The following is a 21,125-nucleotide window of genomic DNA, read 5'->3' on the forward strand; positions in this document are numbered from 1 at the left end:
CCTCCTTCTCGACACTCTTCCGCTGCCTGTGCGACGATTTGCGGTTTCGCCTTGCCTTGTCAAATTTTCCGTCCACGGTGCGATGATTTCATTTTGTTTCATTTTCATTCCCGCCCGCGGGGCCGGTGTTGAAATATATGACCGCAGAGGATAGTTTTTGTTTTTCTTTCCCGTGCGAGGTTTTAATGCTGCACGCAACAGTACTGTGCGCACCGAACGCGCACGGAATCTGAGGAGGGGAAAATTTTTATTTATTTACAACTTCTTACAAGTTTTATTATTGCATCATTGAAACATCACGCAATATGTGAAAATAATAAAGAGCAAAATCTACAATTAGGAGATTACCAATATTTTTAACGACACCGTACCACCCGCAATCATAAAACGATCGCTCAGTTTTTCCGTTCCTGCAGCTTGCCTGTCTGCCTGTTGCAACGTAACCGATTGCGACCCGTGCCAATTGCCACCAAGGCGCGGCTCTCGGCGACGGCCAGTTTTCGGTCCGGCTTGATGTAAAGTTTTATTTGTTTCCTTTTCGTATGTTTCTGGTTTGAAATTCGTACCGACACCAGCCGGCCGAACCACCGATGTCCACTCGGCCAAGCCGGGTAGTGGACGTGTTGTGTTGCCGCAGTCGGTATCGCGAACTAACCGAAGGCGGTCGCTTGCGTATCAACGTTGCCTTCATCGCTCGTTGCCGTTGGTAACGGCGAGCGCTGTGTTTGGAAAACCGCCACGACGCGTCGTCGTGATGCATTCCTCTAGTGTTCCATTTTTTCTCTCCCAACCGAGGAGATGAAGAAACACCGAACCAATCAAAGTGATCCGGTCCATCGGAGGGAAAAGAGCGGTGCTCGTTAAAAGATTCGTTCCACAAACACGGAATCAGTGGCCGCATCCCGTTCGGCACACGGTGTTCGAAACGTGCGTGACAATTACGTTCGCTAACCCTTTTTTAAACGGCCCCCAAGGAAAAATAGTTTTCAAATCCTTCAACGTCGTTGACAGGAAGACACCAACCGTCACGCCGGCTTTCCCGCGCCCCCGGTTGGAACGCATTTGTTTCCCCCAAAATCAGCTCGCGACCCGACCCACGCCCGCCGCTTTGATTGAGGGTAAAATTAGCATTAACATGGGTGTTGTTTGGTGCTTCGGTTCCGGGCGGCGGAGATGCCACACGGTCGGTGCGTCGAACGCGCTGGGCCAACATTAATTGACTGTTTGACAGACAGCCGTCGGAAGCCACGATCGAAGCTGGGCCGGTGAAAAAAATAAATAAAAGGTGAGCCTCGGTGTCTTCGTGCGGAAGAAAACGTGAGAGAAAAGCAAGAGTACGACCCCGAAAGCATCCAAATAAGTCACTTCACATCAAACAACCACTAGCAGGCGGTGAAAAAAAGCGGTGATCCAGCGTGATCAAGCACCGTGTTCGTGACGTCACGGCGAGTGTCATTTGTCATCGTGAATCTAGTGCACGCATTGTGGCGACGTGTCAGGTCGTGAGTCGCTTCGAATCGGAAGCACAATCGCAAACCATCACCTCGCCGGCAAAGTGCAACAACTTGGTGGTCGCACAACACCAACCCAACGCACGCGCGCGATCTGTCACGATTGGCCGAAGGAAACTGACGGCACCAGCTGGCGTTCACCTCACGTCGACGTGACGCGCCCCGACCAGGTGGCTCCATTTCACTCCAGGGGCATTCCGCTACACCATAATAAATAAATAAATACGACCAGCAGGGCGGGGAGAGTCCACCCGGCGGGAGGGTCATTTCAAACCCGGGGTTCGAGTTTCCAAATTTTCCCCTCTGTTTTCCCACCGGTTATGCCTGCCGCTTCCGAGTGAAGGCGGTTCGCACGAGAAATTAAGTGAACCACGACCGAAGGAGGGCTCGGAACGAAACGAAAATCCCACCGTGACGAAGGTTGTCCGCGCGGGGGCGGGGGAGGGGGAGCAGCAGTGTTTGTGATTTAGTTCTAAAAATACGGCACAACCGTTCAACGTCGCTTCGCCGGCTCAGCGAACTGCGCGCCTGGGTGACAGAGCAGTGAAATTTGTCGTGAAAGTGTGCTCGACGGTTCGATCGCCCGCAGACCGAACGGCTTCGGTGCGCCGGAAAGGCGAGCAAATTACGATAGTGAAACTGTATCCGATCGAAGTGGGGACGTTTTTTCGGTTCAGTGCGCGCCCGGTTGGAGTATCAATTAAGTGAAAGACAGTGGAAGCCGCGATACAGAGAACCATGCCTTCCAATCACAAGAAAAAGGTAAGCAATTATGTTCATTCTCTTCTTAACACAGAACAAAAAAGTGGCCATTTAAAAAACTATAAACAATTAAGTTATTTAAGATGTTTAAACCACGTTTTAACACGTTGACTGCTAAGCGCTTTTAGCACACTTTTTAGTACAACTTTGTTTCATACAATTTGTCTATAACATTCATTTAACCGACGGTTTTCGAAGGCTAAGCAAATACTTAGTTTCTAAAAGAATTGTTATTAAATAATACTATAATTTTATGTAGTATTTTAATTCAATTATGGGACAAAAACTTTTTAGATCTAATGACAGCTGGCTATCAAAAATGGTAGCCATGGCAAACAACGTGTTAAATTGCTGCAATACCTTTTTATTTATGTGATTTTAAAATTAAAACCTGCTTTGTGTTGATTTTAAAATTGAAATTTAAATACAATTTTTCAATTCACGTAAACGTTGTAAAAGTGATACCTCGATTAAAAAAACATTGTCTACCCAACTACTGTTGTAGGCATTTGTTGTGGCAACACTAAACATCAAATATAACAAAGCAAAACGGTGATTTTAGAGTGTTGTGTTGTAAATACTGAGTAACAGTTAGTAATTTTAAACTCATTTCTTAAATGTCAAAATGTTCACCGATAATGGAGACGCATGGTTGTTTACAAATATGGGCATTTTAGAATGTTACCATTTTGAAAGTTAATCTTCAGGATGTTTTAGAAATAGTATATTTGCAAATTAAATTTGTTACGATCGTTAGCTCTTAATCAGTTTCATTTTAAAATGCGGATTCCAATAATCATGTTTAATCTTCATTAATGGAGACGCCTGGTCATTTGTAATGATTTCATACTAAACCCCGTTCTCTGTGTATGTGAGATTGAGGAACAAGCTTGAACAATGTTTTGGCATTCGAAAACATGAAATTTAACCATAAAAAGGGTGGCATACTACTTTTTATTGTGTGTAGGTTACAACAAGCACAAGAACATCAACAAAGTATCATACATTTTTGTCGATTTCAACTGCAATTTTATTGCACATTTCAAAAATTGTTTCTGGTCAATTGTTTACGTAATATATTCAAATAAATATTACAATGTTATTTAGAACACACCGCCCGAATTTTATACCGGAATCAAGGCAACAATATTCGATGATGCAAGCTTAAAATAAAAGGGGGAAAATAAATTTGCTTGAAACAATATTTATTTCATATCACCGTGCCTCAGTTCTGCCACAAAACCGCATGTGAAGTTTCGTACATCTCAAACATCGAAGCGATGCACTGAAAGACACGGCTACCGGCCAAACATATGCCACCAGCCGAAGTAACGAATGCACATAACGTCAGCCAACGATCCGTCAGCACTGGTTTGCCTTCGACGTTTCACCACACCAAAGCCGCTCGGATGCGGTACATTAGCACAGACGGGCCAGATTCCCCCTCCTCGGGCCACTTCAATCGTTTGCTCGGTTTAGGAGATTGTAAAGACCGCCGCAGTCTCTTGTTTCAAGCTTCGGCGGCGTGTGTGACAGAATGCCACCGGGACAAGAATCACGCACGCACGCACCGACGCACATGGTTGCAATTATTTAGTTAATTATACAATATGCCCCCGGTGCCGGTGCTACCTTCTCGCCAGCCCACCGGTTCTTACAGTTCGGGTCCACATTGTCTTTGCACGCGCGAGGAAAATGTCTGAGCGTGGAATTTACCACTGCGTGCAGCGAGAGAACCACATTTTAACAGAGCCATTAACTGGCGCAAACATTTTGGCACGTACAAACTATTTAGTGGCATATTCACGGTTGCCGATAATAACCGGCGGCGGTTTTCACCACAATGTCACGCGGATGGCACCGCACCGGTACGCTTGTTTAGTCTGTTTTTCTCACTTCACTGTCTGAAGCTCGCTTCGTTTGCTCCGTTCTGTAATGTCCTCACAATGTGTTCATTCTTCTGCAATTTGATGAAGGAAATATGGCGCAGTCTTACCGTCCTTTTTTTTTCTCTTTCGCTCTTATCAAACTCGACTCAGTTGCTGAACAAAATGCCAGCAAGTGTATGTTGAAAACATATTAGTTAACATTATTTGATCACGTTATGAGGAATAGTAATGAACAGTTAAATCGAAACAATTGTTCGGTGAAATACTAAGTTGAGTCTGGTCTTTCTGTGTTTTGTTTCTTCTAAAGTTCATAAAATGACCGATGACGATCGCAAAATAAAAGGTTGTAAATAAGCATTTAATTTATTTAAAATAGTACAAAGCATCCATTGAGTTTTGTAAAAGAGCAAACCTCAATAACAGTGCTTTTGGATCGGAACAGCGGAACGACGTGGAAGGGTACGAGCGATTCCTACGAGAGCAAACCTCAATAACAGTTCGTTTGACGGAAGATGATTTAAAAATGACCAATTGCATTTAACAAGCACTCAATCAACACCGACAAAATGGAAGACTTCTCTCGATTTGGCAGGGCGCTTACACGAGATTCGCAAACAGCGCGCAATCAGGAGATTAACTATTAATCTGCGAGTGAACAAGCCTCTTTTTTTGCAATGTTCCACCATTTCAGCGTGCCTTCCCCCTTCTTTGAGGGGTAATTAAACATTAAATTGAAAAAATAGCATGCAGCATTCAAATTGACCAAAGTAGGTTCTCCAATCGTGCCGATAAAAATCGCCATAATGAAAGCATTATGCAGTCCGTTTATCGTTTCCGCGCCTCCCTCGGGATATGGCCTGCATTCAAGAACACTCAGCTGGCGGCTTGCGAGCAGTGCGCACTGCAGGGGGGCTCAACAAACTGGGAAATTCTTACCCCTCCCCCAACCCTAGCACCAACGTTTTTCCCCCGGCCAGACTGCAAAACGGGGGGAAAACACGCGGTGCACAGCGCACCGATTTCATTAATGCATGTGTGCACGGCAACCAATCGCAATAACACAATTTTCGTTTATAATCAATGCACAAACGCCGGCCCCGGGTATGGGAATGACGCGGCGGTCTCATTGATCCACATCGGCACAGATTCCACACCTGGCCTGGAGGGAAAGCCATGCAACAAGCGCACAATTAATGGGCTCTGCCTGCATTCGGGCGCACCAGGATGGGGATGTTGTGGTTTTTGGGAGGGGGTTGGTAGAATGGTATGGTAGAAAACAAAAACAGCACGAAAACAAGGAACTAATTAAATTATTGACAATTCCATCAACCGGATGTCAGCGTGGCGGTGGACGTCGTGGAAAGTCAATTGCTGTCGGTTACGTTTTCATGTCGGAAAGATGCCTCCTCCCACGACCCAAGTGCACGTAAATTTTCAGTTCGATGTCTTTTAGGCCATGTTTTCAACGCTTGATTGGTATCGTTTTTCGATGAACGTTTGTCAATAAGTGAAACAAGAGTTCTTTTCGTTCGCACGAATCTACGTTACTCTGAAATGAAATTGGGAATAAGCGTAAAATAGTAATATTTTAATCCACTGAATACTGGAACGAAATCTTTCGAAACAGAAGAGGTGTTGTGAGAAGAACAAACAAAATCGAACAAGAAAGACTACCCAAGACGTATAGCAATCTAACTCCATCAAATCTCATCAAATATCTGATTAAACCCCTAACTTGCACCATTTTGTTTGGGAAATGCAATTTAATGTTGAACAATAATCCCTAAAATAAGGTTAATTTTCACGGAAGAATTTGGATTACCAAGAAACAGAATTAACAAACTTCAAGATTTATTCAAAAAGATTCATTGCGGATTATTAAAATATTCTCAATAATCAAGTCATGGATACACGACTTCTGCTACTTTTAATAATACTATAAAACCAATTAAATTATCACCTTTACCTTTTCACCATAATTTTTGCAGAAATCCCGTAAACCTTCGTCAACCCACCAATCCAAGGACCAAGGACAAGAGCCAAATGCTGTAAACAGTAGCATAGATGAACCATCGGAGGAACGACTGGATGGAAAACCTTACCTTGTTAAGCGCTCGGATGTGGTTGGCAGGTAGTTTGAAAGTAGCTCCATATGAACGTGGTGCACGATACAAACCGCTTCGGATATTCTGCTTCTCCGCAGATACATCGTGGCATCGAGGGACCTGAAGGCTGGTGAAACCATTACCGAAGTCTTGCCGCTCATCGTTGGTCCGTGTGCAGAAAGTGAGCCCGTCTGCTTGGGATGTCATAGTACGTTCGAGGCTAGCTGTCCTGTTTACAGGTTGGTTGCAGGCGTCCCCGCAGTGTGGTTTTCGTTTGATTAAAACCATTCTTTTCCGACTCCGTTTGCAGATGTGAAACCTGCAGTTGGCGATTATGTTCCCCGAACTGTCATAGCTTGAGCGTTGCTGATGGATCTCACCGGCTTCTAGAGTGCATTCCACTACGGGACAAAGGCGTTGGAAAGTTGCTACAGACGGCGACCAACGACCAGGTCCGACTTATGTACGAAGCAGTACTAACCCTTCGATGTATGTTGCTCAAAACGATCGACCCGGATCGGTACGCACGCCTTCTAGAGATGGATCCACTCAATTCCGTGAGGCAGCAGATACCGAAGCTGTGGAATCGCAACCAGAGGGAAATCGTTGGCCGCATCCGGGACGAGTGGGGCTTCGAGGAGTTTAGCGAAGAAGAACTGCACACCATTTGCGGGATCATCGAGGTAAACGCGTTCGAGGTTGGTCAGGAGCCGGTGAAGGCACGTGCCCTCTTCCCGGAGGCGTATCTCCTGATGCACGATTGTACACCGAACACGGGCCACACGGACGCACCCGGAACACATCGACTGACCGTGCGAACACTGCGAGAGGTGAAGGCTGGCCAACCACTTACACTTACCTACGCGTACATACTGCAGGGGACACTGAAGCGACGTCAGCACCTTAAGGAGGAGAAGTTCTTCTGGTGCAACTGTGCCCGCTGTTCCGATCCATCGGAACTCGGTACCTACTGCAGTGCCTTATGCTGCACCAAGTGTCAACGTGGACGTATCCTTCCGGTGGACCCGTTGGAACAGCAAACCGACTGGCGATGCCAGCTCTGCTCGCACACGATGCCTTGCCAAGCGGTCATTCTACTGCTGGAGAAACTGTTTCGCGAGCTGGAGAGCATCGACGGGAACGACGTGGAAGGGTACGAGCGATTCCTACGAATGCAAGCCACCGTCCTCCACGACAATCACTATCTAATCCTGTCGGCCAAACACTCGCTCTGTGAGCTGTACGGCAAGATCGATGGATATCTCGTGCCACAGCTTTCCGGTGAGCAGCTGAAGCGAAAGGAAACTCTCTGCCAGGAGCTGCTGGAGGTGATCGATCAGCTGGAGCCGGGACTGAGCAGACTGCGGGGCACTATTATGTACGAAATGCACGTCCCGCTGATGGTTGAAGCGGGCCAGTTGTTCCAGCGTGGGACCATCCAGCGGCCGGAACTGAGGCGCAGGCTGAAGGAAGTACAGCGGCTGCTGCGTGAAAGTGAACGTATTTTGGCGCTCGAACCGGAAGGAACGCCGGAACATGGCATAGCGGTGGCCGCACGGGAAGCGCTCAAAAATATGGGTCCTGTTTGAATAAACGCAAACGATCATACATCTTAGAGCGATGAATGTTACTGTATAATTTATTACTTTACTTTATTATGTTATCCTTAGCGTGTTAAGTGAACGAAATTTCGTTATTTCGTCGGCTGTTGTCGATGACGAAAGAATTGTAACTTTTTTAAATAAAGATGCAGTTACACTGACAACAATATATCAAATTATTGCATTAAAACTAGATTAATAAGATAAATTTCTTGCAATGAAAACGACGCTACTTCGAGTTTCAAATATTGAAGACCAGTAGGAGAGCTCGTTCTAATATGCACCACGGTGTCGTAAAATCAAACGAAACTTTATTTGCAATGAACACGCAAAGTCTTTGCGATTCACAAACAAAAATTAACGCATTTTGATTTCCAAATAAGCCGTATTTTCGTCAGTAAACGCTCCAAATAAGACTTTTTCATACTTTTTAGTTTTTCAGAAAACAAATTGTGCCCGAAGCAGCTAAAGTAACCTTGATTGAAGTGTTGTGCTGAAATAGGCAATTTAATAACACCATTTTAGTTCCTAAATCGATTTGAACATGAGATCCTCCCAACTCAAAGGTCTTTTAAAGACAAACGATTTTGAGTTAAGTAAGATTTTTCCATTTTCTAGTTTTTAATCAGAAAGAAACAGAGCTCCTAAACGTACCACCTATGTTGTAAGTACCTCGTTTGACAATGGTCAAATTTGACATGTTTTTGTTTGGGAAATTTCCGTTTTCCGTTTATTCATTCTTGTCCCTGTGTCGTCCAGCAAAGCAGTTGTTTTGCGTTGTGAATTCATTTATTTGCGGTTTGTCTTGTGCACCTATTTCTGTTTGATCATATTTATGTGTGCCTCGTTTCAATTGAACGAAATTTTTCATTTGGTTGCTTCAAACGCTTCTGTGTGTGTTGCTTCGGCAATTGATTTTGCGTAAGTATTCTCCCGAGCAGATTTGGTTCGGCGAATTCCATGACTAACCCCTTGCATTACGTAGAGAATGAATGCTGACATGGAAGACGAGAACTTTCTCATTCAATTGAGGGCAAAGCTGAACGAAAGAAAAATTAAACTATGGGAGACGCCGTATCTTACCGCCGAACGCAAGGCGGACGTTGAACAACTTGCTAAGCTGGCCGAAACACTCGGGCCGCAAATGGATCTGCCGTGTGACCGGTGCGTCAAATTGCTCCAATCGCTGCAGCACCACGCCCTCGATAAGCTACAGGCGATGGACGAATACCAAAAGACCGGCGTGGCCACCTTCAAGGTACGGGCACCGACGCAAACGGGAGCGAATCGTGCGTTCGACTTGAAGGTGCCGGTCAGCGAAACGGGTAGCTTCCTGTGCGAAAAGATCGGCCACCGACTGTCGGTCGATTGGAGGAAGTGAGTATCCCCTATTTTTAATGTTCGGATGACTCATATGATGAAAGAATTTCTTTCACACAGGATCAAGCTCGTCTGCTCGGGAACGATAGTCGACAGCAGGCGTACACTTAAGGATCAGAAGTTACCAAACGGTGCCATTGTGATGGCATTGGTGATGGCACAGTGTGAAGAGGAAGCTAAGCGCGAGTTTTCCACCTTCGACCGGGTGCATAAAATTCGGGCGGACGCTGAAATGCTCATCAACGAGAACGACAGCGCAAAGTTTTTGAGTGTAAGTTTTAGGAGTTTTTGGAGTAGGCCTGGTTTTCTCATTCCTACACATATGTACCTGCTTTAATTTTCTCTGCAGCTTGAAGACCAGGCTGGAAATGCAATTTTCTTGCCAACCAACGAGAAGAAGGCACTGTTGATGGCACTGACGCTATACGAAAAAGGCAAAGCGGCCCTGAAAGAAGGCAACTTCGAAGAAGCGTTGTTGCTTTTCTTGGAAGCGGATCATGATTTCCGGACATGCAATTCACAGCTTCTGGGCGTTGTTGATAACTACGCGTTACTTAATTTGGACATCGTGTGGTGTTATCTATGCTTAAAGGTGGGGATTAACCTTTTCATTTTCCATTAAAAGTGCTCCTTTGCAGCAAGTAAAGAATGTGTGTCTTTACAACTCAAGCCTCCACGTTTATCGAGCCTACTATGTTTATTTAACCTAATTAATCTTTCCAGAATCTCAACCAACTGCCCGATGCTGAGCAGAGATTGCAGCTGTGTGAGCAAAAGTTCCGGCAAAGCTATGGCGAAAACATGAAACGTGTCACTGCCATCAAGGGCGACCAATCCAGTGAGAAAACGTTGCTGGTGCGGCTGCATCTGCTTAAAGCCATACTGTTCTTCCACCAGAACAAGCGTGACGATGCGCGAACGATGTTCCGCGTGGTCGATACAGAACTGTTGACACTGCGCATCGACGATGGGTGTCTAACGCGCCTAATGGAGTGCGGATTTTCGCTTAAGGAGTCACGGATTGCGCTGCGTGCCTGCTCGAACAATGTCGAGGCCGCCATCGAGTATATTCAAAACCACCGCCAGACGCTCGAAGCAAATGAAAGGCGTTCGGACCGGGAGCGCGCACTGTACGAGCGAATTGGTCACGAAGTTTTTGGTTCCGACGAGCAGCAGCGTCTCAAGCTGGAGCACGTGGACCAGCTGATTGAGATGGGCTATCAGGAGGAGCTGGCCGCTGTGGCGCTGAAAAGAAGCAACAACGATATCAACGAGGCACTGAACGAACTTCAAAACAATCTGCCCGATCTACAGCGAGCGCTGCTCCAATCGATCGTTGCCGACGACCAGTTGCAGCAGCAGCTGGTTGCTCTTGGGTTCCCGGAGGAGGTTGCCAAAGTGGCCCTCAAAACGACCGCCAACAACTATGACCGGGCGATGGAATTTTTGCTGACCAACATCTCGACCGACAAAGAGTACAGTGAGCTGCTGAGGCAATCGCTCGAGGTGGTTGACCGGAGTGTCCCTAAACGGCAAAAAACAACAAGCACAGAAGTAGCATCCACCAGTGATTCCGCGGAAGCATCATCCAGCAAAAAGTCACCCGTGGACAGTGGGTCGTGCAAGAGGGAGGAAAAACGGCGCAAGAAGGAAATGCTCGACATCCTGTTCAAAAGCTTCTCGAAGGACATGGATACGTCTTCCGATGCACATCTAGATCTGGCCCTGACGGAGGAGACAGAACTTTTGGAGCAGTACAAAAAGCTTCTCGGTATGGAATGATATTTTATGTTTTTCCCTGCGCGACGACAATTTCCTCGTTCAATCTTCATTATATTCACAAAGAATGATCGGCAGTACGATACGACAGATCGTTGCATTAGTATTACAACATGTTGCCATCTTTATCACAGTTTAAATTTAATATACGATTTGCGTCGTATAGTTAGAATCGGTTGATACAATTTTGAATTTGACGACAAACAGGAGTATCGCTATAGTTTCCACGAATTTTTCTCTATTTGACTTTTCAACAACCGGATGAGCCGTAGCGCTTTACTTTGCTTTTCATCATAAAAAAAAACAAATTTGTTTGCTTCAAGAATAATTCCAAATCTCATTTTAATGAAAAACTTTTTGGTTTTATTAGTTGAACATTCTGCCCGCAACGCGTGGATTATGTGTTCTTTGAGAGTTCCTCCGTCGTACTAAATCCCAATCCTTCCGACGATGCACAGATCGTACATGAACTTACAGTTGAAGGAAAATATGTATGCCGAGAATCTAGTTGTTAATTTGGTCGTGTTCTTCTTGAGCCATCTGTACGGATATGGCTGTGCAAATTTTAAGTATGTAGAGTGAAGAATATTTTGTACAACAAACATTTACAAAAATCGTTACATAGCTCGTTTTATTTCTGGCATGAAACCTCGTTATCATTTACAAACTAGCTTAACATTGATGTCACAATTTCATACATCACCTAATGGAAAGTTGTTTTCGAACAATCGCGGAAGCTGAAGAAGGATCACTATGAACGGTAAAATATATCTTCCTCTGTTGGATATTGAAGCAGTCCCATATCGTCATCTTCCGCCTCTGTGCTGCTCGAATTGTAGTCCCCGTCCAGTCTGCAGGGTAACAAATTGTCCCAATTGTTAACCGGACTCGTCTCATCGGACGATTCAGCATCGGAGTGGGAGGCCGATGCTATCTTCAGCCAAGGCAACTTGTCGGTATGGTTGGTCAGATGGGGCCACCACCAGTTCGCGCCCGGGAACTTTGCCAAACGTATCATGATTGACAGCCCGCGTTCCTCGTGCTCGGTGGCTTCCGGGAGAATCGGGCTGAAGGTTGTTCACGAACAGGTCGTAGTTGGACACATCCGGTGCGGAGACAAGAAGCGTGATAAAACAGGCATCTTTTTTTATGTAAGGGTTCATCGCATTTATTTCACTTAAAACACTAATTACTTAATTAATATAACAGTTGGAAATAACTTGCCTACTCCCTTCTCGGGCTATTTTGGTGCCCCCACACAGCATGCACCTACACGGTAGAGTTATGTGAGGGCGAGCATCTGGTTATGTTTTGCCTTTCTGAATCTTGCCCGTCATGGTGCCGTAATCTCTCAAACCTGCCCCCACCGGGCTCCCGTGCCTCGCCCGCGCAGGGCTTGGCCTGACTGTATTTGTTTTACGCGAAACGCCGGCTGGAGGGCATTGTGTCGCTCACGTCGAGCTTTCCTGAGCCTGGTCTCAGCTCCCTGCAGCGCCGCTGGTGCTGCATCCCGGCGACGGGATTCTAATTCTACTGGTCACCGGGCGCTAATCCGGATAGTTAAGCTCTTCTCCAGATAGAAATTAGAAGCGATTTGCTGGCAGGGCAAGGAACGCCGCTAAGGGGCATAGAGCATAGCACTCATTGTTGAGAGTGGCGCCATGCTTACGCAATATGAGTGTCCTATGCAGTTTCGAGTCCCCGGAAGACCCGACTCTTCACCGACGAGCGAGGTACATCCTACAACTGTCAAAAGGTTCGACGTGTCCTGGAAGGATGTGAAACGGCTCAACCTACCCGGAGGAACGGTGCTACGAAGATAACGTGCCCCACGTACTTCCTGCCGCTCAGCTTCGCCATAGGTGCCATCGTACCTCTTCTTGCGACGGTTGGTTACCGGAGCATCTGTGATCAGGAAGTGTGATTGCAGTGCGACTTCCAAGACCGGTGTGCTCCACAGCATCCCTGCTGTTGCCTGGCTACTCCAAACGATGTCTTGGATGAGATGGGGGGGGAACCAACTCCTCAGGCGGAAGGCGAAAGCCATATATGTCTGGACGTCTGTCATAAGCTGATCGGTTCCATAGACCGGGGGATATATATCATCCCCGTTTTCCAGAACACCATCCTCGGAGAAACGAGCACCTGGAATCGACCAGAGTTGGCGGAGACGACGTCGTTCGGCTTCTGTTCCTCGTGCCGCCAAATTGAGAAGCTCTCGGATGTTGTCGGGATTGATGGTAGTCGCCCTGTAGTCCAATAGAGCGTCAGCTGCAGCGGGTGGGTGACCATAACAGCCAAAGTAGGTTCCTAATGGTGTCTCTAAACGACCAACGCAGTCCAAGATCATGGACATTACGCTTGGTAGCAGCTTAACGAGCTGCATGGCTTGCTCCGCTGACGGTGGAATAAGAACAAACGGCATGGGGACACTCGGAACCTCCGTTGTCGCTATTCCAGTCAAGTACAGCTTGTAGTGTACAGCCCAGAGATGTACGCGAAACATTTGGTGGATGCTCAACGGTACTTCCGGTGATTTTCCCTCAAACGAGGTGACGAGCCGATCGAATGTAATAGCAGTGGCAAAGCCAACGCCTCGAGTCGTGACCGACAGAGGCACTGCTGTGGTTTGCTTTTTTGTGACACATTTTAGCCAAATAGTGTACAGAGAATGTGAACTGTTTTGTTTCATTTTAAAAGAGAATACGCTAAGCACAAGCACTGCTGGTAACAAACTAGCAAGAATGAATCAAGTGCTGTCTTCGGATTTCACGCCTCCGTACAATAACAAAACAACACAACGCTAGGCACAAAACCACACATGGGAAACATCAGATTCCAAGCTTCTTGACACACACACTCGGTGTGACGCACATATCCACACACGGGAAACATAACCCGGCGGCCAAATTGTACTGTTTGCCCAATTGTCAAAACGAACAGCCAATGTTGTGCATATGTTAAAAAAAAACAAATGGGTTTGCTTCAAGGATAATTCCAAATCTCATTATAATGAAAAACTTGTAGGTTTTATTAGTGGAACATTCTGCCCGCAACGCGTGGATTGTGTGTTCTTTGAGAGTTCCTCCCTCGCACTAAATCCCGTAATACGCCGTATACATGATCTTACAGTTGAAGGAGGAATCTAGTTGTTAATTTGGTCGTGTTCTTCTTGAGCCATCTGTAGGGATATGGCTGTGCGAATTTTAAGTACGTAGAGTGAAGAATATTTTATACAACAAACATTTACAAAAATCGTTACATAGCTCGTTTTATTTCTGGCATGAAACCTCGTTATCACTTACAAACTAGCTTAACATTGATTTCACAATTTCATACATCACCTAATGGAAAGTTGTTTTCGAACAATCGCGGAAGCTGAAGGATCACTATGAACGGTAGAATATATCTTCCTCTGTTGGATATTGAAGCAGTCCCATATCGTCATCTTCCGCCTCTGTGCTGCTCGAATTGTAGTCCCCGTCCAGTCTGCAGGGTAACAAATTGTCCCAATTGTTAACCGGACTCGTCTCATCGGACGATTCAGCATCGGAGTGGGAGGCCGATGCTAACTTCAGCCAAGGCATCTTGTCGGTATGGTTGGTCAAATGGGGCCACCACCAGTTCGCGCCAGGGAACTTTGCCAAACGTATCATGATCGACAGCCCACGTATTTCGTGCTCGGTGGCTTCCGGGAGGATCGGGCCGAACAGGCGGAAAGACAACAGATAGGCAAGGCCGTTTCGCTCAAACTGTAATCGAACCGAGTGGTTGTTCACGAACAGATCGTAGTTGGACACATCCGGTGCGGAGACAAAGAGCGTGATCAAACGGGCATCTTGTCGCCAACGGGTGTGCGGAGACCGCTGACGTGTTATTAGTGGGCCGACAATTTCGCTCGGCTTCGGTTCCACGGTGGCGGTGGTGGTGTTGGTTTTTGTGTTGTTTGTGTCAGTCGATATTGCAACCGGCCGACTCCGCGACCTACCGCTGCCCTGCTGGTCGCTTACCGGCACCTCCACGATGGAACTGGTGGATGATTTACCGGGAGCAACAGATTTACCACTGGTTAGATTGGATAAAATTGCCTTCACCTCGTCGTAGGTAAAGTTTACCTGAACGAACGACTCGTCCATGGATTCGTCGTCACTCTCTAACTCACGGTCGCGTTCATACCTACCGCCGTCGAACATGGCCAGCTTCAGCTGGATCAACTCACTTACGATGGACTGTGGATCCGGCTCGTCCGGATTGGCCAACAGGAGCTCGTACCGATTGCAACCATCGACCGGAAGCTCGGCACGACTCGACCCGGCCTTCCCCCAGACGTGCGCAATCAAGCCGGCCGGATTTTCATTGTACTTTTCCAGCACATCGTCAAACACGGCGTATCCAGCATCTTCGGTCCAGCTGCTACCCTCAGGCGGTAGAATGTAGCCAAATGACGCCTCGATGGCCTGCGGGAAGGTGTTTCATAACGGACAAGATTATCAACAGGTAAAGAAACGAGCGCGAGAGAGAGAGAGAGAGCATTCTACTTACAGCAAACGGAAGATCCCGCACCAGATGGGACGGTATCATAAACAATGACTCCCGGTCACAATCGATCGTACCACCGAAATCGAGCAAGAAAACGATGACCGGAGCCGTTTCGGGTACTTGCATGATTTTACACCGACGATAACGGCCCTCGTGGCGCACGAAGCAGTACACTCCGACCGCATACTGTGTCAGTGGTTTGAGCCTCCGATTTTTGGCCGTGTATGCATTAATTTTTTGCTCAATAATCGCCATTCTACAATGAGCAAGAAAATAACATCATTTTCATTAATAATTTGTAACCGAAGGGGTGGGTTCTACAGGGGTTTTTCCTCATCACCTAGGGGTTTTTCACACTTTTCACTTACTTTTCCAGTTGGTAAACATAAAAAAAATCCGGGGCAAAGTATCTTCCTATCGTAACGTAGTACTGGAAGCCCTTTTGCAGCGTTTCGAAACCGTACCGCCCGGGGTCCTTCGTGGGTGACAGCACTTCGAACGAGCTGGTTGAGGAAATGCTGTCCGATCTTTCTCTCTCGGCGTCATCGTCTTCCGAAGAGCGTGCCACACTGCAGCGTGAATCTTCCACCGCCTTCACCACGAGCTGCTCGATTCGTTCGAACAACGAACTGTCCTTCACACCGAACTGGTTGGACACGATGGCCGATTTCACCTTCGCGGAAACCACCTGGCTCTTTACAGCATCGAGCGCTTCGACCAACATCAGCTCCTCGATCCAGATCATGTCGCGTAGCGTCAGCAGCACCTTCCCTTCGATGTACCGGTTGGTGGGTTGGTCTTTCACGTGCTCATCGAGCATCCGTTGTACGTACTGGGTCGAATATTCGTCCCATTCTTCCTCGAAATCGTGCGGCACGACGCCAGCAATACGGACGTCGATTGCCTGCTCGGGTAGCGCGTGGAACTGTTCCGGCAGGCTTAGCAAGTTGCACGTATTGGTGTGCACAATCCGGCCGGTATCGATGAGCCGCAGCTCTACTTCGCCATCGGTCGTAGAGTCGCTGAGGAAAAACAAATCAAAAATAGTCCGTATTGTTAGCCGAAAGCCAGTACACTCCATCCCGCTCAAGTACATACCCTTCCGGTTCGAAATGAATAATCCGACAGCGAACGTAATTGTTTTCATACGCCAGTGCACAGAGATCGCTCCGCTGTATCGCCTTTCCGTACAGCTGGTGTAGTTGTGCGTTTGAAAAGTGTAACTGCATGAGCATGTCCTGCGCGAGAAACTTTTGCGAGGCATCGGTCAGTGGCACCCAACCACCATCACCACCACCACCTCCTTTCGCCGATTCCACTTGATGTGCCTCGAGGCGGACCGCAAAATGGGCCGGTGAGATGACGTGCAGTATCTTCATTCGAATCGTGCCACTCGTTGGCAACCCACCCGTTATGAGATCGTCCTTCATCAGTGTGTGCCGATAGACGCACAGCTGGGAGTTCCGGCAACCGGCTAGGGTCAGCAGTTTCGAGCACAACGTTACAATCGGTCGCCCATTGAGGACCTGCATGTGTTCGCTCCGGCTACGAATGGTCTACGAAGAAAAACATGTAACATGTAACATAATGCAAGCGTACACACTCTATTTGCGACTGACCTGCGCCAAATCTGCCAGCTCCTGCGAGAATGCTATGTTGTGCAGCTGCAAAAAGTCGATGAACTTTGGCAGCTGGCTGTTGTTGGTTTCGTCCAGCAGCACCAGCGTCGAGGGTTTCGCCGACGGTTTGGTTGTTCCAGATTTGCCCGCTATGTCGTCCGCCGTCTTCGGAGTGTGGGTCTCGTAATAGCTGAACGACGTTGCGAAGCGCCGCGTAAAGGACGTCCACGAGCTCGGCAGCGAGTAGTGCAAAATGTGCTGCACGTGCGAAACGTCCAGCAGGCCGATCAGTTCGTCGAGGCAGATGAGCACGGAAATGTTGCCGTGCGCATGGTGATCCCAGAAGCGGAATCCATCGTTCTTGCTGATGTCGGCACCGTCACCGCACACCTCATGGTTTATGCAGTGCTCCTGGAGGGTTTCGACGATCGCAGCCAAATCTTCCGCAGTGCTAGCGAACACGATCGTGCGCTGGGTCCGATAGTCGTGCTCTTGGATGTGCCTGACTAGTGCGTGCTGCTTGTCGGTCCCATTGCGTCGCACCAGCAGCTTAAAGTGAACCCTCGCGTAGAATGCTGCCTCCAGGTACGCGCCGATACAGACGATCGAATTTTTGTACCGATGCGTGTAAGCGGACAGCGCCGAGTACCAGTAGCTGGCCGTTACGATCATTTGCAGGTCAGGCTTGTCGCAGTATTTGCGCAGTAGCTGCAGTTCGTTGGAGAAGTGCTTCTGCATTCGTTCGATGTTGTCGATCGCAACGATCTGGATGCGCTTCCGCGACAACGATTCCAATGAAGATTCGTGAATCCGCCGGAAGCCGGGGGCAGTCGTCACCAAGAGGGCACAAGAGTTGAGCAATTTATTCTGCCAAACGTTAAAAAAAAGTGTTAGGATGATGCCAGTATTTGCCTTTGGTTGACAGATAAACTCGCACTGCAGGATTCGATCAAATCAACTAACTTACACAAACTTGCTGCAGTCGACGAATGCCGTAGAACTCGATCACAACCATTTTCGCATCTGCCACCGTATTGAGCATCTTTCGACACAGTTTACCAACTCTCTCGACCTCTTTCGACGAATGGCAGATGATGACACCAACCGGGCCGGATTCAAACGGTATGAAGTCACATTGCATGTTTATCTGGTGAGATGGAAAAATAACCACAATTCTTTACCGTCGTACGCCCTTTCGGCGTTGTTGCTCAAACGCGCTTACCATAACCTTCGTACAAATGGCCGGCAAGATGCCGAACGTTTTTCCACTACCGGGAGAGTTCACACACACAACCGAATTGCCACGGATGATGTGGGGCCAGGTGTGTGCCTGCAGCCGGTACACCATTCGGATGCCAAGCTGCTGCAGTGCGTGGAACACGGCGTCAGAAAAGTGAACCTTCGCGATGGTATCGACCGGATTCGGCAGGTTTGACCCATGGACCAGGATGCGCTGATACCGCAATTGTGATACCACGCTGTAATACACATGGGTTAATTAAAAAATTAACATGGACCTGACTGTTGTACGAAACAGCTGTACTTGCAACACTAGTTTAGTAAACGGGTTAAACGCAATGTTGTTCTAGTATCAGTAAGTTATTTGATGCAAAATGAAACTTCTGGATTATTTTAACATTTTTGTATGTTTTAGTTTCGAATGTGTCGGTTAATAATTGCTTTCCAAAATAAAACAGTAAGGAAACAATTAAAAACTGTGACAGTTGAATATTTTATTTCTTATCTTAGTTCAGCCGTTTCCCCTTTATCTATAGCATATCTATGCTATTGGGAGATTATTATGTTCTGTTCTATATAAATTCAATGTGCATTTTTGCAATACCGGTCGTTGAAGGAACTTAGTTTGGATACCTATTCAGTGTGAGGTATGACTTCATTATTAATGAAGGAGCATAGCACATACAAAAAAAAAGCAGCAGTAATTCAATACTGATTTAAAGTTCAAATCGTAACAAAAAAAAAGGGTCGTTACGTCATACATAAATCACTTACCACGTCTCTTTGTTTAACATTTTATCGAATCGTTTTATGTCCCCACTAGTCAGTTCGGTGGTCAGGGCTGGAGATTCCGTGTCTTTCTCTTCCGATGCATCTTTATCTGCTGGGCTGCTGTGAGGCATCTCTTCAACTGTCGGGAGTTTAGATTCATTCGATTCCGTAGCCGAAGGAACTACTATCGCTGCGGGCTTTTGTACGTCTGGCTGATTTTCGAGTTTACTCTTGAGACGATTCCTACGTTCAAGTTTCTTTTGAAACGTGCTCTTTTTTTTAGCGTTGTCAGTGTCGACTAATTGTTTCTGGCTTAACAATGCGTTCATAGCGGACACATCGGGCATTGGGGCGGGGACTGGCGCCATTGTTTTGCTAAGGATTGCATAAGGGTTCACTACAATGGAGATCTCTTGCTGTTCCGCTGTTGCAGACGGAGTGTCACTACTGCTGGTCATTGAATCGATTGTTACATTAGCGGAGCTCGTGCCGGTATTTGAACTGTCCGAATTACGCTTGTAATCGAAGGAGGTATTCACCATAATTGATGCATTGTTCATTATCGTGAGATCCCCTTCGTCTTGCAATCCAATGTTAACAGGAACTTTTGGATTCCGTTTTCTCACGTCTTCTCTTGATGATTTGATGATACTTGGTTTATTCGGTGCGTCATTGTCTTGCAATTCTAAATGGGAAAACCAACGTGAAAACATAATTAGAGAAAACACCATTCCTAAGTTTGTGCTAGTAGAAATACTTACGGCCTTGGCGCTGTTCAACTATGTTTGGATTCATTTTTCTTACATCTTCACTTGATGATACGACGATTGGCTTATTCGGTGCGTTATTGTCTTGCAATTCTAAATTGGGAAACCAATGTAAAAACATAATTAGAGAAAAGAACATTTCAATGTTGGTGCTCGTAGAAATACTTACGGGCTTGCCACTGATCCACTATAACGACCAAACCGGGCCAGCGATTTTTTATAAAGTCTTTTGCAAGCACAGAATTCTGTCCTGAGATTATCCGTAAGTCGCCATAATAAATCTCCTCGCCGTTGGTCTTACGGCAGGTAACATTTTCGAAACATGTCTGTTTTGCACCCGCAATCAACGTCTGCAACGCCGAATTGATGCTATTGTCCCAGGATGCCGACACTATTTGGCAACGACGTGATTCGGTGGGAAGCAAAATCTGTATCGAATAAAATTAACAGTGGTATATTAGATTGATTGAAGATATCGTACGATTAACGGCATAGCTTACTTCGTTTACCGGAAGAACATCTTGCAGTACTCCTCGCTTCACACCGACGCTAGGCTCTTTAGTAAATTTTGCAGGCAACGACCTCATGTCCTTTGCCGCGGCCATTTTTGGCATACCTTCGTCGAGCGACCATAGTTGATACGTGCGTTTTTGGTGTTCTAGCGCTTTCATACCCACCACAAGGTTGCGAGTCCAGTTTTTGAGAGCCGAATCGTAAACGGCTACTATCTAGAAAAGAGTAATGGATCGATTGCACTACGTCGCAAACTTTGTGTAACACGTTTTGATTCCTTACCTCTCCTGCATCGTATTCGTATTCGTAGAATTCTTGAGGGCCGGAGGTGGCGTACATTGCCATGCAGTACTTGTTCAGCTCCGAAAGGAACTGTTTTCCCCGATCGGTGGTACCATCCCGGAACCAAAACTGATGCGGATTCACAAAATGTGTAATAGTTATAATGTTTAAGTCCTCCATATTGTCACCATAACATGATACTTCTTCAAACACACCGGACGTTCTTGCTTGTTCGAGTGCGTTGTTCTACGACTGTTTGACAATGCAACAAATGGAGCAGTCAAAAGAGCCCAAGATTGTTACAAAGCAGAGGTACAAAACTTTCATGAATTCATGTGTGGACAACAACAAGGAATTCTATTCGAGAG

At 46.7% G+C, this 21,125-nt stretch overlaps 3 protein-coding genes across 3 annotated transcripts; 2 read left to right on the forward strand and 1 right to left on the reverse strand.

Annotated features, from left to right (window-relative positions):
* Positions 1-2,249: 2,249 nt before the first annotated feature.
* Positions 2,250-7,856, forward strand: LOC131285306 (SET domain-containing protein SmydA-8). Its single transcript, XM_058314160.1, has 4 exons — positions 2,250-2,273; positions 6,151-6,293; positions 6,366-6,506; positions 6,578-7,856. Exons 1-4 carry the CDS (start codon positions 2,250-2,252, stop codon positions 7,854-7,856), a joined length of 1,587 nt encoding a protein of 528 aa, XP_058170143.1.
* A 1,000-nt stretch (positions 7,857-8,856) lies between these two features.
* On the forward strand, positions 8,857-11,216 carry LOC131286905 (NEDD8 ultimate buster 1). The gene is made up of 4 exons (XM_058315912.1): positions 8,857-9,245; positions 9,309-9,519; positions 9,598-9,840; positions 9,972-11,216. Exons 1-4 carry the CDS (start codon positions 8,857-8,859, stop codon positions 11,028-11,030), a joined length of 1,902 nt encoding a protein of 633 aa, XP_058171895.1. The 3' UTR covers positions 11,031-11,216.
* Positions 11,217-14,070: 2,854 nt separating this feature from the next.
* LOC131285307 (putative ATP-dependent RNA helicase TDRD12) lies at positions 14,071-21,001 on the reverse strand. Its single transcript, XM_058314161.1, has 11 exons — positions 20,758-21,001; positions 20,463-20,690; positions 20,132-20,390; positions 19,199-19,880; positions 18,374-18,663; positions 18,153-18,298; positions 17,186-18,052; positions 16,665-17,122; positions 15,935-16,588; positions 15,570-15,822; positions 14,071-15,484 (listed from the first exon to the last, which is right to left on the reverse strand). Exons 1-11 carry the CDS (start codon positions 20,935-20,937, stop codon positions 14,417-14,419), a joined length of 5,085 nt encoding a protein of 1,694 aa, XP_058170144.1. The 5' UTR covers positions 20,938-21,001; the 3' UTR covers positions 14,071-14,416.
* Between the last annotated feature and the right edge of the window lie 124 nt (positions 21,002-21,125).

Source organism: Anopheles ziemanni, chromosome 3 (assembly GCF_943734765.1).
Source record: "Anopheles ziemanni chromosome 3, idAnoZiCoDA_A2_x.2, whole genome shotgun sequence".
Lineage (NCBI taxonomy): Eukaryota > Metazoa > Arthropoda > Insecta > Diptera > Culicidae > Anopheles > Anopheles ziemanni.

Bases quoted from the DNA above. Each gene is read 5' to 3' on its own strand.
- LOC131286905 (XM_058315912.1), top strand. From the start codon at position 8,857: ATGAATGCTGACATGGAAGACGAGAACTTTCTCATTCAATTGAGGGCA. The intron at 9,246-9,308 runs GTGAGTATCCCC...TCTTTCACACAG, and splicing joins CTGTCGGTCGATTGGAGGAA to GATCAAGCTCGTCTGCTCGG. The intron at 9,841-9,971 runs GTGGGGATTAAC...TAATCTTTCCAG, and splicing joins GGTGTTATCTATGCTTAAAG to AATCTCAACCAACTGCCCGA.
- LOC131285307 (XM_058314161.1), bottom strand. From the start codon at position 20,937: ATGGAGGACTTAAACATTATAACTATTACACATTTTGTGAATCCGCAT. The intron at 18,299-18,373 runs TACGACGGTAAA...TACCGTTTGAAT, and splicing joins GCAACAACGCCGAAAGGGCG to CCGGCCCGGTTGGTGTCATC. The intron at 15,823-15,934 runs GTAAGTGAAAAG...TGCTCATTGTAG, and splicing joins TATGTTTACCAACTGGAAAA to AATGGCGATTATTGAGCAAA.
- LOC131285306 (XM_058314160.1), top strand. From the start codon at position 2,250: ATGCCTTCCAATCACAAGAAAAAG. The intron at 2,274-6,150 runs GTAAGCAATTAT...TAATTTTTGCAG, and splicing joins CTTCCAATCACAAGAAAAAG to AAATCCCGTAAACCTTCGTC. The intron at 6,507-6,577 runs GTTGGTTGCAGG...CTCCGTTTGCAG, and splicing joins GCTAGCTGTCCTGTTTACAG to ATGTGAAACCTGCAGTTGGC.